Genomic DNA, 15,018 nt, shown 5'->3' on the forward strand with positions numbered 1-15,018 from the left:
TTACATGCTAATGACATACCATCAAAAAGAGGAGAAAGACCAATTATAGTAAATCCAAAGCACCAGGTTCTCTCTATATGAAAGCTCTGAAAGAGTTCAGTCAGCCTCTTCTGCATCTGTTTTCATAAGGTCATAAGGTCATCTATTTCTTTCCCTCTCTCTCTTTCTTCCTCCAGTTGAACCGGCAGAACCGCTCCTTGAAGAGGAAGAGTATGTTGTACCTGGCCCACCTGGGACCGGAGACCATTGCTGAGATCAGCCTGAAGGATGAAGAAGAGGAGGAGGAGGAGGAGAGTGGGGACACTCAGGTAGAAAAAGAGTGCTCCTCAGCCCACTGCCAGAGCACCATCACAGGTACTGGATGTCACCCTGCTGTCCCCATTCCCACATATCCACAGCAGCTATTCCAAATAGTGTCCATACCGCTTTTACTCGAAACACTGATGCACTGATATTACACACAGATTTCAGATCTATCACAGGTTGTCTTAGATGGCATTCCTGATGAATGGAAGAGATCTCTTTTGTTGTTACTTATTTGACCGATAGACTATTGGTATTCTGTACGATCTAGTACATACAACATGATTGATCATTGATTGCAAGATTGAGTGCCTTGCAAAAGTATTCATCCCCCTTGGCGTTTTTCCTATTTTGTTGCATTACAACCTGTAATTTAAATAGATGTTTTATTTGGATTTCATGTAATGGACATACACAAAATAGTCCAAATTGGTGAAGTGAAATGAAAAAAATACCTTGTTTCAAAAAATTCTAAAGAATAAATAACGGAAAAGTGGTGCGTGCATTTGTATTCACCCCCTTTGCTATGAAGCCCCTAAATAAGATCTTGTGCAACCAATTACCTTCAGAAGTCACATAATTAGTTCAATAAAGTCCACCTATGTGCAATCTAAGTGTCACATGATCTGTCACATGATCTCAGTATATATACACCTGTTCTGAAAGGCCCCAGAGTCTGCAGCACCACTAAGCAAGAGGCACCACCAAGCAAGCGGCACCATGAAGACCAAGGAGCTCTCCAAACAGGTCAGGGACAAAGTTGTGGAGAAGTACAGATCAGGGTTGGGTTATAAAGAAATACCCGAAACTTTGAACATCCCACAGAGCACCATTAAATCCATTATTAAAAAATTGAAAGAATATGGCACCACAACAAACCTGCCAAGAGAGGGCCACCCACCAAAACTCACGGACCAGGCAAGGAGGGCATTAATCAGAGAGGCAATAAAGAGACCAAAGATAACCCTGAAGGAGCTGCAAAGCTCCACAGCGGAGATTGGAGTATCTGTCCATAGGACCCCTTTAAGCCGTACACTCCACAGAGCTGGGCTTTACGGAAGAGTGGCCAGAAAAAAGCCATTGCTTAAAGAAAAAAATAAGCAAACACGTTGTGTGTTCGCCAAAAGGCATGTGGGAGACTCCCCAAACATATGGAAGAAGGTACTCTGGTCAGATGAGACTAAAATTGAGCTTTTTGGCCATCAAGGAAAACACTATGTCTGGCGTAAACCCAACACCTCTCATCACCCCGAGAACAAGAATGTTTTTCATCGGCAGGTACTGGGAAACTGGTCAGAATTGAAGGAATGATGGATGGCGCTAAATACAGGAACATTCTTGAGGGAAACCTGTTTCAGTCTTCCAGAGATTTAAGACTGGGACGGAGGTTCACCTTCCAGCAGGACAATGACCCTAAGCATACGGCTAAAGCAACACTCGAGTGGTTTAAGGGGAAACATTTAAATGTCTTGGAATGGCCTAGTCAAAGCCCAGACCTCAATCCAATTGAGAATCTGTGGTATGACTTAAAGATTGCTGTACACCAGCGGAACTCATCCAACTTGAAGGAGCTGGAGTAGTTTTGCCTTGAAGAATGGGCAAAAATCCCAGTGGCTAGATGTGCCAAGCTTATAGAGACATACCCCAAGAGACTTGCAGCTGTAATTGCTGCAAAAGGTGGCTCTACAAAGTATTGACTTTGGGGGGGGTTTGTCTTATTTCTTGTTTGTTTTACAATAATAAATATTTTGCATCTTCAAAGTGGTAGGCATGTTGTGTAAATCAAACGATACAAACCCCCCAAAAATCCATTTTAATTCCAGGTTGTAAGGCAACAAAATAGGAAAAATGTGAAGGGGGGTGAATACTTTCGCAAGCCACTGTACTTATTTTGAATTTTCATGGGCCAGAACTGAAGAATAAATTGGAGTTGACACTGGAGGAGAAAAAGCAAGCCGCCATTGATCATGAGGCTACAAGAGAGGAATTAAGGGACATTAGAGAAGAAGTAAGTCTGAATATAGATTTGGGAGTGGTTTAAAAATACTATTTGTTGCTATTAGTTTCAAAGAAAAGCTGCACACTACTCTTGCTTGTATCATTTACTTTATTTAAGCTTACATGTCGGCCTCTTGGCCTTCTTCAGAGCTTTTTTTTGTTGCTATTTGTTTCAAAATCCATCTCTGAAATAGAACATTTGTGTTGATCCTCTCGGTGAAACAGATTAATCATGCGCAATGTCCTTATGATGTTGTCATAGAGTAGGCCTATGCACATTCATACAATTAGGACAAATAATAAATGGAGACCTAGAATGATTTCCATCTCCAGTATTCTAACAATAGGGTCGCAATTCAATTATTTGAGAAATCAATTAACAGCACAATCAAATTAACTCTCTTCTGTCTTTTTCTCTTCCTCTCTTCACTGTAGTTGCTGACAGAAAAACATGATAATATGGTTTTGATTGCTGAGACAGTCCGACAAAAGAAGCTCTTGGCGAAATACAACAGAGGTCAGAGAGTCTTCTCAACTGCAATATTTTCGCTTCCAACGCCACGGCTAGGCCAAAGAGACTAGTGTGACATCCGTGGCCACCTTTCTGCATGGCAGTTAAGGCGCCCTACTCTCTGTGGCTTTTTGTACAGCGCAACCTTGAGTGGGGTTACATTTGACAGAAAGAAGAGTCAAGTGAAGCCTGAACCCCCTTACTGTGCTGTGAATGCTGGGTGATCCTTAGTGACTAGAGGCATATTTCTTACAGAAATATTCATTTGGTCCTTGGCTGGCTTGCTTTTCAGGGGGCATGTTGGTTGTGAAAAGTGAATTCCCCCTCCACATCTTGAGTTTCAAGGTTTTCCATAACGTTTTATACTGCCTGCTAATTGCAGAATGTATTATTTTTCACAGTTTAAATTTATATTTTAGGTTACCAGTTTGCAGTTAAGCTTTGTTTGAAGGTGTGGGTTAAGGTTAGGGATTAAGACTAAGGTTTAATGTTGAGATTAAGATTAAGGTCAGATTTAAGGTTAAGGTCAGGGTTAAGATTAGGGCCAACTGACCAGAAAAAAGGGATAAAGGGAAATATGCAAGAAAGCTTGATCTACACATGAAATATGCAGGTGAAACAGGTGCGCTGTCAGCAGATTTGTGCCGTTTTACAAGTTCTGATTAGATATTTTCTGCTTCCAGTGTCGCTGTTTGCTGTGGAGGAGTACGAGGCCCTGCAGGAAAACCTGGATCTGGAGAGGGACCTGAGGGCAGAGGCAGAGAAATTTGCACGAGAGGTAAGCTCTCTCTAGGTACCCATAATAGGCTTAGCAGCTTTGGATGGGGTATTTCTGTCAGCTCGACATGTCTCCTTCCCCCTGGGCACAGACGTCAATTGAACGTCTATTTCACATTGGTTCAGTGTAATTTAACTGAAATTACGTGGAAACAATGTTGATTCAACCATTGTGTTCAAAGTGTGTTAACTGTGATTAATATGCTTGTTCCCAATCCCATTTTGCGGGTACCTGATCATGAACTTGTTTTCCTACTGACTCATCGCTTAGACACTAATATAATGCATCATGGGCATGGCTGTTTCCCAACAAGTAAACAATGGAATCAAGCCATTGCCCTAATATCAGTCAAGGTGGCTGTGTTAATCTGTAAGGGGTTGATTCCGATTTAGGACATTTACGCCTTTCCTACGCACTTCTCAGTAGTTGGTATTTAGACTTACCTTATGCAGGTGCATAACGGGCTTTGCAGGCCTGGTTCCCTTGCATGCGCTGAATACGTTTAATTAAACCGCTAAAAACCCTCCCACTTGCTGCCCAACAGATTTTCTCGTGGAGTTTTCATTCAATAGGGTTTTCAGTACATTTATCTTAAGACATCTGTTTAAATACGGGGTACCTTAGATTAGAATTTTGTCGACAGAATACATTGAGAGAACGGGTTCAGAATATAGGGATCAATTAAAGAAATCCATCTAAATATATGCATATTCGTCTCCGTTTCAGCACCAACTGGTAGATTTTAAAATACTCTGATTTTGTAGATTATTTTGGCTCATTTTGGGTTTAGCAAAGTATGTACAGTTGAAGTTGGAAGTTTACATACACCTTAGCCAAATACATTTAAACTCAGTTTTTCACAATTCCTGACATTTAATCCTAGTAAAAATTCCCTGTCTTAGGTCAGTTAGGATCACCACTTTATTTTAAGAATGTGAAATGTCAGAATAATAGTAGAGAGAATGATTTATTTCAGCTTTTATTTATTTCATCACATTCCCAGTGGGTCAGAAGTTTACATACAGTCAATTAGTATTTGGTAGCATTGCCTTTAAATTGTTTAACTTGGGTCAAACGTTTCGGGTAGCCTTCCACAAGCTTCCCACAATAAGTTGGGTGAATTTTGGCCCATTCCTCCTGACAAAGCTGGTGTAACTGAGTCAGGTTTGTAGGCCTCCTTGCTCGTATACGCTTTTTCAGTTCTGCCCACAAATGTTCTATAGGATTGAGGTCAGGGCTTTGTGATGGCCACTCCAATACCTTGACTTTGTTGTCCTTAAGCCATTTTGCCACAACTTTGGAAGTATGCTTGGGGTCATTGTCCATTTGGAAGACCCATTTGCGACCAAGCTTTAACCTCCTGACTGATGTCTTGAGATGTTGCTTCAATATATCCACATAAATTTCCTTCCTCATGATGCCATCTATTTTGTGAAGTGCACCAGTCCCTCCTGCAGCAAAGCACCCCCACAGCATGATGCTGCCACCCCCGTGCTTCACGGTTTGGATGGTGTTCTTCGGCTTGCAAGCAACCCCCTTTTTCCTCCAAACATAACAATGGTCATTATGGCCAAACAGTTCTATTTCTGTCCCCATGTGCAGTTGCAAACCGTAGTCTGGCTTTTTTATGGCGGTTTTGGAGCAGTGGCTTCTTCCTTGCTGAGCGGCCTTTCAGGTTATGTCGATATAGGACTCGTTTTACTGTGGATATAGATACTTTTGTACCTGTTTCCTCCAGCATCTTCACAAGGTCCTTTGCTGTTGTTCTGGGATTGATTTGCATTTTTCACACCAAAGTATGTTCATCTCTAGGAGACAGAACGCGTCTCCTTCCTGAGCAGTATGACGGCTGCGTGGTCCCATGGTGTTTATACTTGTGTACTGTTGTTTGTACAGATGAACGTGGTACCTTCAGGCTTTTGGAAATTGCTCCCAAGAATGAACCAGACTTGTGGAGGTCTACACATTTTTTTCTGAGGTCTTGGCTGATTTCTTTGGATTTTCCAATGATGTCAAGCAAAGAGGCACTGATTTTGAAGGTAGGCCTTGAAATACATCCACAGGTACACCTCCAATTGACTCAAATGATGTCAATTAGCCTATCAAAGCTTCTAAAGCCATGACATCATTTTCCTGAATTTTCCAAGCTGTTTAAAGGCACAGTCAACTTAGTGTATGTAAACTTCTGACCCACTGGAATTGTGATACAGTGAATTATAAGTGAAATAATCTGTCTGTAAACAATTGTTGGAAAAATTACTTGTGTCATGCACAAAGTAGATGTCCTAACCGACTTGCCAAAACTATAGTTTGTTAACAAGAAATATGTGGAGTGGTTGAAAAACGAGTTTTAATGACTCCAACCAAGTGTATGTAAACTTCCGACTTCAACTGTATGAATCATTAAAAAAAACAAGTTTGGAGAGCCTTTACGCACAGAATATTTTGATGATGAAAAAATACAGTGGTTTGATTCATCCAGAAAGTTAACATGATACAAATTGTAAAATATAACTGAGAAAGGGCTGGGCATATAATTAAAACATTCTAAAGTGCATACAGTACATCAACTCTGCAGGTATAGCCCTACAGTAGCCTATAGCTTGGGTCTCAAAGTTATACCCACAATTATTTCAGCAAATTATGAGGGCACACAATTACAATTCTCAATAGCCTACTTCACTGTGGAAAATGGGGCGCAATACATGTCATGTGATATGATGATATGATTTTCAGTTTGCTTCCAAATGACTGGTTTCAGATTCATCTCCAGGGATCATAAGGAAATGTCATCTAAAACAATTGCTATGTGTATTTACAATACCTTCTCCAAACGGATTACTCATTTACCTAGATCTTATCAATAGCTCTTATTAATTTATAAATTACTGTGAATGGAGAATGTTGTTATTTTATCATAAAAAAGAAAGTAGAGGTTCGCGCGACCTTATTCATGGCTTCCTCGCACGTAAAGGTGGTGGAATTATGAAGACTTTTCTGTAGACACACCTCAGCCACACCTTCATTTATTCCATCTCCACCCCGAACGAATAACGGTTGAATAGCATGCTATTCTCATGCTTAAATTCAAGGTCAGAATACGCATAGAGAGAAAAGTGCATAAAAGGGAATTAGGTTCCATTTACGCACGCTTAACTCGGGTCGGAATCGGCCCCCATATGAATTATGAATTTGGGCTGTAACATTGGACACCAGTATCCAATGGTATACCGTTTTTCTTATGTTGAGAAAATGTGATGCCGCTGTGTTTAAGATATGGCATGAATATCTTAGAAGTGCCACATAATTGTATGACATGTATGTTCTATATGGTGTCCAGATTAGTACTCTTCCCCCTTGCAATCTAATCAGTATTCAGGAACACTCTATTCATTATGTGTTATCACCAGAGATAATTTTTAAGACCATATATAGATAAGTGAATGACCACACTAGGCATGCTGCATAATGAGACCTCTATATATGGCATCTCTGCAAACCCACATTTTGAATAGCCTCACTGGTTTCTATACATGCTCAGGTGCTTTTATCGGCATACTGAAATATTTGTTTATTACACTAAAACTACAGGTATGGTTAATTTACTGCTACAACAGGCTGGATTATACTTATTTTCCCTTGAGGTATTACACATTTCAAATGCAGTAATGTATCAACACAGTTAACACTGCTGTTAGATATTGACAGCTTCTGTCCCTTGTGTAAATCCTCCTCCCATGCAGATGCTGGTTGAGCAGAAGAAGCTGAACAGACAGAGTCAGATTGTGCTAAAGAGCTCCTCACCCAGTGAGGCCCTGCAGGCAGCCCTCAGTGATGTTACCAGGCTCACCCAGGTCCTGGAGACCCAGAGGCTGGAGCACCAACAACAGGTCACACACCAACATTAACACCACATTACCAACACCACACCAACAACAGGTCACACACCAACATTAACACCACATTACCAACACCACACCAACAACGGGTCACACACCAACATTAACACCACATCACCAACACCACACCAACAACGGGTCACACACCAACATTAACACCACATCACCAACACCACACCAACAACGGGTCACACACCAACATTAACACCACTCACCAACACCACACCAACAACGGGTCACACACCAACATTAACACCACATCACCAACACCACACCAACAACAGGTCACACACCAACATTAACACCACATCACCAACACCACACCAACAACGGGTCACACACCAACATTAACACCACTCACCAACACCACACCAACAACGGGTCACACACCAACATTAACACCACATCACCAACACCACACCAACAACGGGTCACACACCAACATTAACACCACATCACCAACACCACACCAACAACGGGTCACACACCAACATTAACACCACATCACCAACACCACACCAACAACGGGTCACACACCAACATTAACACCACACCACATCACCAACACCACACCAACAACAGGTCACACACCAACATTAACACCACATTACCAACACCACACCAACAACGGGTCAGACACCAACATTAACACCACATCACCAACACCACACCAACAACAGATCACACACCAACATTAACACCACATTACCAACACCACACCAACAACGGGTCACACACCAACATTAACACCACATTACCAACACCACACCAACAACGGGTCACACACCAACATTAACACCACATCACCAACACCACACCAACAACAGGTCACACACCAACATTAACACCACATCACCAACACCACACCAACAACAGGTCACACACCAACATTAACACCACTCACCAACACCACACCAACAACGGGTCACACACCAACATTAACACCACATCACCAACACCACACCAACAACAGGTCACACACCAACATTAACACCACATCACCAACACCACACCAACAACAGGTCACACACCAACATTAATACCACATCACCAACACCACACCAACAACAGGTCACACACCAACATTAACACCACACCAACAACACCACACCAACAATGCAATGCTTCTTTAGTGTTATGAAAATTGTGTCTAGAATCTATTGTCAGCTGAGATATTTTTTCCCTCATAGTCAAATATTGCTTTTTTATAATTACTAAATATCTAATCTGAAAGAAATCTACTCCAGTTTTGCACGTGGAACCAATATGAATGTGTATCTGAAAAAGACTGAAAGTCAGTTAGCTCGTCAATTAAACTGTGAGATCCCCTTTTGAATGATAATGGTCACAGGGAGCACTTTAGGCAGCGACTTGCTGTGTCCATACTGATAAGGAGTATCAGAGGCACCATTCACTCTCAGCAGCATTCGGATGGATGAAAACAATTAGGAAAGCGTGGGATCACTGATCTCTCCTGGTATAGGGTGGAGGTGAGCCATACCCTCCATTTAAAGAACAATTAACACATTATTTGAGGAGTAGAGAATTCTTTTGGGACTGGCACCTACCCAAAGCTACTTATCAGCAATTATCACCACAGGAACTGTTTGTGGTGCAGGCTCTGAGCAGCTTACGTTTTGTTCCATTGTTTTGTGTCAGTGTGCATGAGTGTGTGTGTGTGTGTGTGTTTTAAAGCAGTACCACTTATCACTATTTTTGCCTCAACATTTTTCTGTCTGTAGTGAAGAACAATTGTTTGCCTTGTAAAACCACCATAACATACTCTTTATTTCCTAATATTCACTTCAAATTTAGTAAGAATGACCCAGGTACACGGCATATCTTGTAGGGTTGTGAGTGAATGTGTAATGCTTGGCGGGAACAGATGAAGGTGATTGAGGAGCAGCTCAGGGGTTCAGAACTACAGAAAGAGGTGGTGGCGTTACAGCGCAAGCTAGAGCTCCTGGCGGAAGAGAGAAGGGAGCATGAGGAGAGGTGTTCCAAGGCTAAGGTGGAGGCCAAGGATCTCAAGTTTACTGGTGAGTGGCACAGCAGAATTGGAGGACTGCACAGAGTAGCTGCAGGGAATGAGGGGGCTTTGTCAAAAGGTTCATGTTATTCTCATGGTTTGACAATGGGATTCCAACATGTTTTCAACTGAAGCCAACTTTGGGTTTTAACTGTAGAGAAATGCACAGAACGCCCTTCATTTGTTAGCAAAAGCAATGGACTCCATATCTTTTTTTTTATTAGAGCACTTTATAATGCATTTGTAGGTTAATCATCTCAACCCGCAGTTCTCTAAACATTTTCTGAGCCATTTCCATGCATTTCAAGTGTTTGTGATGTTGAGCCTCTCCTAAATGGATGATGATATATATCAGAACTTTCTTCAGTTGTTAACAAAAGCAATGGACTAAAAACAGAGTTTCATGGGGCACTTCAGAATCCATTTTTGGGTTAATATTCTCCTTCATTTCCATTCAGTTTGTAATATTATGTATTTTACACCTCTCTTAATAATTGGATGCTGATGCTACTCGTCCATTTGTTCTATTGACCAGTTGAGGAGCTGCAGAAGAAGCTCCAGGCGCTATCTAACCCTCTTCCTGCTCCAGCTCCTCCACCTCCGCCACCCCCTCCTCCACCACCAGCCCCACTCACCAACCCTCTCAGGTGAGATACGATCAAATGGGAATCATTTACAATATACATTTTACATTAACTATATCTGCTTGAAGTATTCATACCGGGGACCAGGCTTACTTCCTGGTCAGGTCACATGGTTAGGACAAACTCCCTATAGGGCCCTATATATGGTCCAAGGTCAACTCACTCTTTTCTGTTTCTTTACAGTTCACTGCTATTGATGATTCGCAAAAAGAAAGATATCAGTAGGGATATTCCATTAGTGGTTCAAGACTCAGCAAAGGAGCCAGGTACAGTAAACAGAAAAATACCTAAAATCTATATTTTAAGACTTTGACAAAATGCTCTTATAACTTCTCTTTGGTATGTCTTCGGTTGTAACGTTTAACTGCAAGCACTGTATGACCTTATACTATTTATTTGATTGTGCTGGCACTGAACATTTGGACAGTAGTTCAAGGGTGTCATCGTACAGCACTCCCCCCCCCCCCTTTCATGTAAACTACAGTGGGGAGAACAAATATTTGATACACTGCCGATTTTGCAGGTTTTCCTACTTACAAAGCATGTAGAGGTCTGTCATTTTTATCATAGGTACACTTCAACTGTGAGAGACGGAATCTAAAACAAAAATCCAGAAAATCACATTGTATGAGTTTTAAGTAATTCATTTGCATTTTATTGCATGACATAAGTATTTGATCACCTACCAACCAGTAAGAATTCCGGCTCTCACAGACCTGTTAGTTTTTCTTTAAGAAGCCCTCCTGTTCTCCACTCATTACCTGTATTAACTGCACCTGTTTGAACTCGTTACCTGTATAAAAGACACCTGTCCACACACTCAATCAAACAGACTCCAACCTCTCCACAATGGCCAAGACCAGAGAGCTGTGTAAGGACATCAGGGATAAAATGGTAGACCTGCACAAGGCTGGGATGGGCTACAGGACAATAGGCAAGCAGCTTGGTGAGAAGGCAACAACTGTTGGCGCAATTATTAGAAAATGGAAGAAGTTCAAGATGACGGTCAATCACCCTCGGTCTGGGGCTCCATGCAAGATCTCACCTCGTGGGGCATCAATGATCATGAGGAAGGTGAGGGATCAGCCCAGAACTACACGGCAGGACCTGGTCAATGACCTGAAGAGAGCTGGGACCACAGTCTCAAAGAAAACCATTAGTAACACACTACGCCGTCATGGATTAAAATCCTGCAGCGCACGCAAGGTCCCCCTGCTCAAGCCAGCGCATGTCCAGGCCCGTCTAAAGTTTGCCAATAACCATCTGGATGATCCAGAGGAGGAATGGGAGAAGGTCATGTGGTCTGATAAGACAAAAATAGAGCTTTTTGTTCTAAACTCCACTCGCTGTTGTTTGGAGGAAGAAAAAGGATGAGTACAACCCCAAGAACACCATCCCAACCGTGAAGCATGGAGGTGGAAACATCATTCTTTGGGGATGCTTTTCTGCAAAGGGGACAGGACGACTGCACCGTATTGAGGGGAGGATGGATGGGGCATGTATCGCGAGATCTTGGCCAACAACCTCCTTCCCTCAGTAAGAGCATTGAAGATGGGTCGTGGCTGGGTCTTCCAGCATGACAACGACCCGAAACACACAGCCAGGGCAACTAAGGAGTGGCTCTGTAAGAAGCATCTCAAGGTCCTGGAGTGACCTAGCCAGTCTCCAGACCTGAACCCAATAGAAAATCTTTGGAGGGAGCTGAAAGTCCGTATTGCCCAGCGACAGCCCCGAAACCTGAAGGATCTGGAGAAGGTCTGTATGGAGTGGGCCAAAATCCCTGATGCAGTGTGTGCAAACCTGGTCAAGACCTACAGGAAACGTATGATCTCTGTAATTGCAAACAAAGGTTTCTGTACCAAATATTAAGTTCTGCTTTTCTGATGTATCAAATACTTATGTCATGCAATAAAATGCAAATTAATTACTTAAAAATCATACAATGTGATTTTCTGGATTTTTGTTTTAGATTCCGTCTCTCACAGTTGAAGTGTACCTATGATAAAAATTACAGACCTCTACATGCTTTGTAAGTAGAAAAACTTGCAAAATCGGCAGTGTATCAAATACTTGTTCTCCCCACTGTATGTAGCTAAGAAGCACTGTCTGGAAGACTTGAATCTGTGACCCAATTCCTTCAGAGCCTGGCACTATAGCAGAAGCTCTGATCTTTGGGTTGCACTTTATTTGGATAGTGCCTACTATGTTTTAACCTAACATGGCTCTTATTGATACAGTACCTAGACGTCCACGTTCAGACTTTGGACAACCTGTCCAATCCACAATCTCATCTGTTTCTCAGTTCATCCACATTGTATACAATACATTTAAAACTGTATACAATACATTTTTATTTCACAAATGTTCCCCTCCTCGATGCAATTTGTAGAAATTCCTCGAGGGAATTGAATGGCAGCTCGACTTAATTGAGGGCCATTATTGAACTTAAAATTAAGGTTGCTCTCGAAGTAATTTCTATTTTCTATTCTATTCTATTCCAGAATCACTATGGGTCAGTTGTGTCACTTTTGTATGAGGAATGTAGACATTAATAATTGAGTAGTCGAAGGACACACGTCTGTGCTTTATGAGCATTTATTGGGGATCATTGACGGGCCATGTCAGTTAAAGGCCCAGTGCAGTCAAAAAAGTGATTTTCATGTGTTTTAAATATTTTTCCACACTATGAGGTTGGAATAATACTGTGAATTAGTGAAAATTATGATAATGTCTTTTTAGTGTAAGAACTGTTTGAAAAGCGCCTGACATTTCAGCCTGATTTGGTGGGATGGAGTTTTTGGCCTGCCTGGCGACATTACCAGGCGGTATAAGTTAATAGACCAATAACAAAGACAGTTTTAAACCTCTCTGCCGATAACAGCTAGTTTTCAAGTTACATATCCCTCCCATTAGGCTCGTCCAATTAGCCCCCTCACTTAAACCATGCCCAGATAATCCTAGCAAAATCCTTGCTTTAGAAATTGCTCTTTGCGAAGAAGCATTTTTTTCTTCTTTTTGACCATTTTAATTGAAAACAGTCACAGTAAGGTACTTAATTGTTACCCAGAAATTATTTGATATTGAGATAAAAAATGGCTGCATTGGACCTTTAAAGTTCCATTCTGCATGGACAAAAACCAAACCTTGAATAGTTGGAGTGGGTGGTACATTTGTATTTTCTGAACATAAAAAGATACTTGTTTTGTTACCAGTCATTCATTGTCTGTATTTTTCTTTTATTGGGCGCTCACTACTGTACCTGGTTGCCCCTAGAGGTTGAAGAGATCGGTCATCAATTATCTTTTTCATTTGAATAAGAACATTTGAATAAAAAAATATATTTCTTTAATACTTTGAATATTGCTTTGAATACTTTGGAGTACAACATTTTCATAACATTGTGAGTTATGTGCCAGCTAACAATGGCTTTGTTGTGTAATCTTAATTGAAGGTTACAAGGTGACTAGTGTTACCCATTCAATTGTTGGGAGCATAGAGTGTGCAACTTTCTAAAAAAATATCTACAGGCTGTTAAATGAAATGTCTCCATCTTTTGTCAGCTGCAAATAACTTGTATTTTCTTGTAGAATTTGTAAAACTTTTCTTGTTGAACTTCTGAATGAAAACATAATGGTTGTTGAAGGAGTTCCGAAGCCATTTGTAAAGACCACTGTATGAACTTTGGCCTGTAATGTTTGCCATCAATACTCGCCTTTATGGAACGTATAGACTGCAATAGAGGAGGATGGAGGCAATGCTTTTTATTAAATCTCCTACTGAAGTTGTACTGTATTGTTAGTATGGATCAAAATCCAGACAGTTGTTTTTGGCCTTCGAGAAAAATAACCTGTGTGCTCTTTGTGTGTTGTCTTCTAGAGATGGACATCAGGCAACAGGCTGTGGATGAGATGATGCAGAGAATCAAAAGGGGGGTTCACCTCCGACCCGTGGGCCAGGCCCCTAACAAAACCAAGCCCGTCCAGGTACATGCAGTATATACAGTGGGGGAAAAAAGTATTTAGTCAGCCACCAATTGTGCAAGTTCTCCCACTTAAAAAGATGAGAGAGGCCTGTAATTTTCATCATAGGTACACGTCAACTATGACAGACAAATTGAGAATTTTTTTCTCCAGAAAATCACATTGTAGGATTTTTAATGAATTTATTTGCAAATTATGGTGGAAAATAAGTATTTGGTCACCTACAAACAAGCAAGATTTCTGGCTCTCACAGACCTGTACCTTCTTCTTTAAGAGGCTCCTCTGTCCTCCACTCGTTACCTGTATTAATGGCACCTGTTTGAACTTGTTATCAGTATAAAAGACACCTGTCCACAACCTCAAACAGTCACACTCCAAACTCCACTATGGCCAAGACCAAAGAGCTGTCAAAGGACACCAGAAACAAATTGTAGACCTGCACCAGGCTGGGAAGACTGAATATGCAATAGGTAAGCAGCTTGGTTTGAAGAAATCAACTGTGGGAGCAATTATTAGGAAATGGAAGACATACAAGACCACTGATAATCTCCCTCGATCTGGGGCTCCACGCAAGATCTCACCTCGTGGGGTCAAAATGATCACAAGAATGGTGAGCAAAAATCCCAGAACCGCACGGGGGGACCTAGTGAATGACCTGCAGAGAGCTGGGACCAAAGTAACAAAGCCTACCATCAGTAACACACTACGCCGCCAGGGACTCAAATCCTGCAGTGCCAGACGTGTCCCCCTGCTTAAGCCAGTACATGTCCAGGCCCGTCTGAAGTTTGCTAGAGTGCATTTGGATGATCCAGAAGAGGATTGGGAGAATGTCATATGGTCAGATGAAACCAAAATAGAACTTTTTGGTAAAAACTC

General features: G+C 41.5%; 1 protein-coding gene across 3 annotated transcripts in view; it reads left to right on the forward strand.

The window, feature by feature from the left end:
- shtn1 (shootin 1) overlaps window positions 1-15,018 on the forward strand; it is a 44,810-nt gene that overhangs the window by 20,546 nt on the left and 9,246 nt on the right. For all 3 annotated transcript variants that reach the window (XM_041866945.2, XM_041866946.2, XM_041866947.2), the window contains 9 exons: window positions 177-354; window positions 2,214-2,311; window positions 2,737-2,818; window positions 3,496-3,590; window positions 7,334-7,480; window positions 9,375-9,528; window positions 10,054-10,165; window positions 10,346-10,428; window positions 14,039-14,145. In XM_041866945.2, the coding sequence (XP_041722879.1) occupies window positions 177-354; window positions 2,214-2,311; window positions 2,737-2,818; window positions 3,496-3,590; window positions 7,334-7,480; window positions 9,375-9,528; window positions 10,054-10,165; window positions 10,346-10,428; window positions 14,039-14,145 (1,056 nt within the window). The remainder of the gene's footprint in view (window positions 1-176; window positions 355-2,213; window positions 2,312-2,736; window positions 2,819-3,495; window positions 3,591-7,333; window positions 7,481-9,374; window positions 9,529-10,053; window positions 10,166-10,345; window positions 10,429-14,038; window positions 14,146-15,018) is intronic.

Source organism: Coregonus clupeaformis, chromosome 37 (assembly GCF_020615455.1).
Source record: "Coregonus clupeaformis isolate EN_2021a chromosome 37, ASM2061545v1, whole genome shotgun sequence".
NCBI classification, from domain to species: domain Eukaryota; kingdom Metazoa; phylum Chordata; class Actinopteri; order Salmoniformes; family Salmonidae; genus Coregonus; species Coregonus clupeaformis.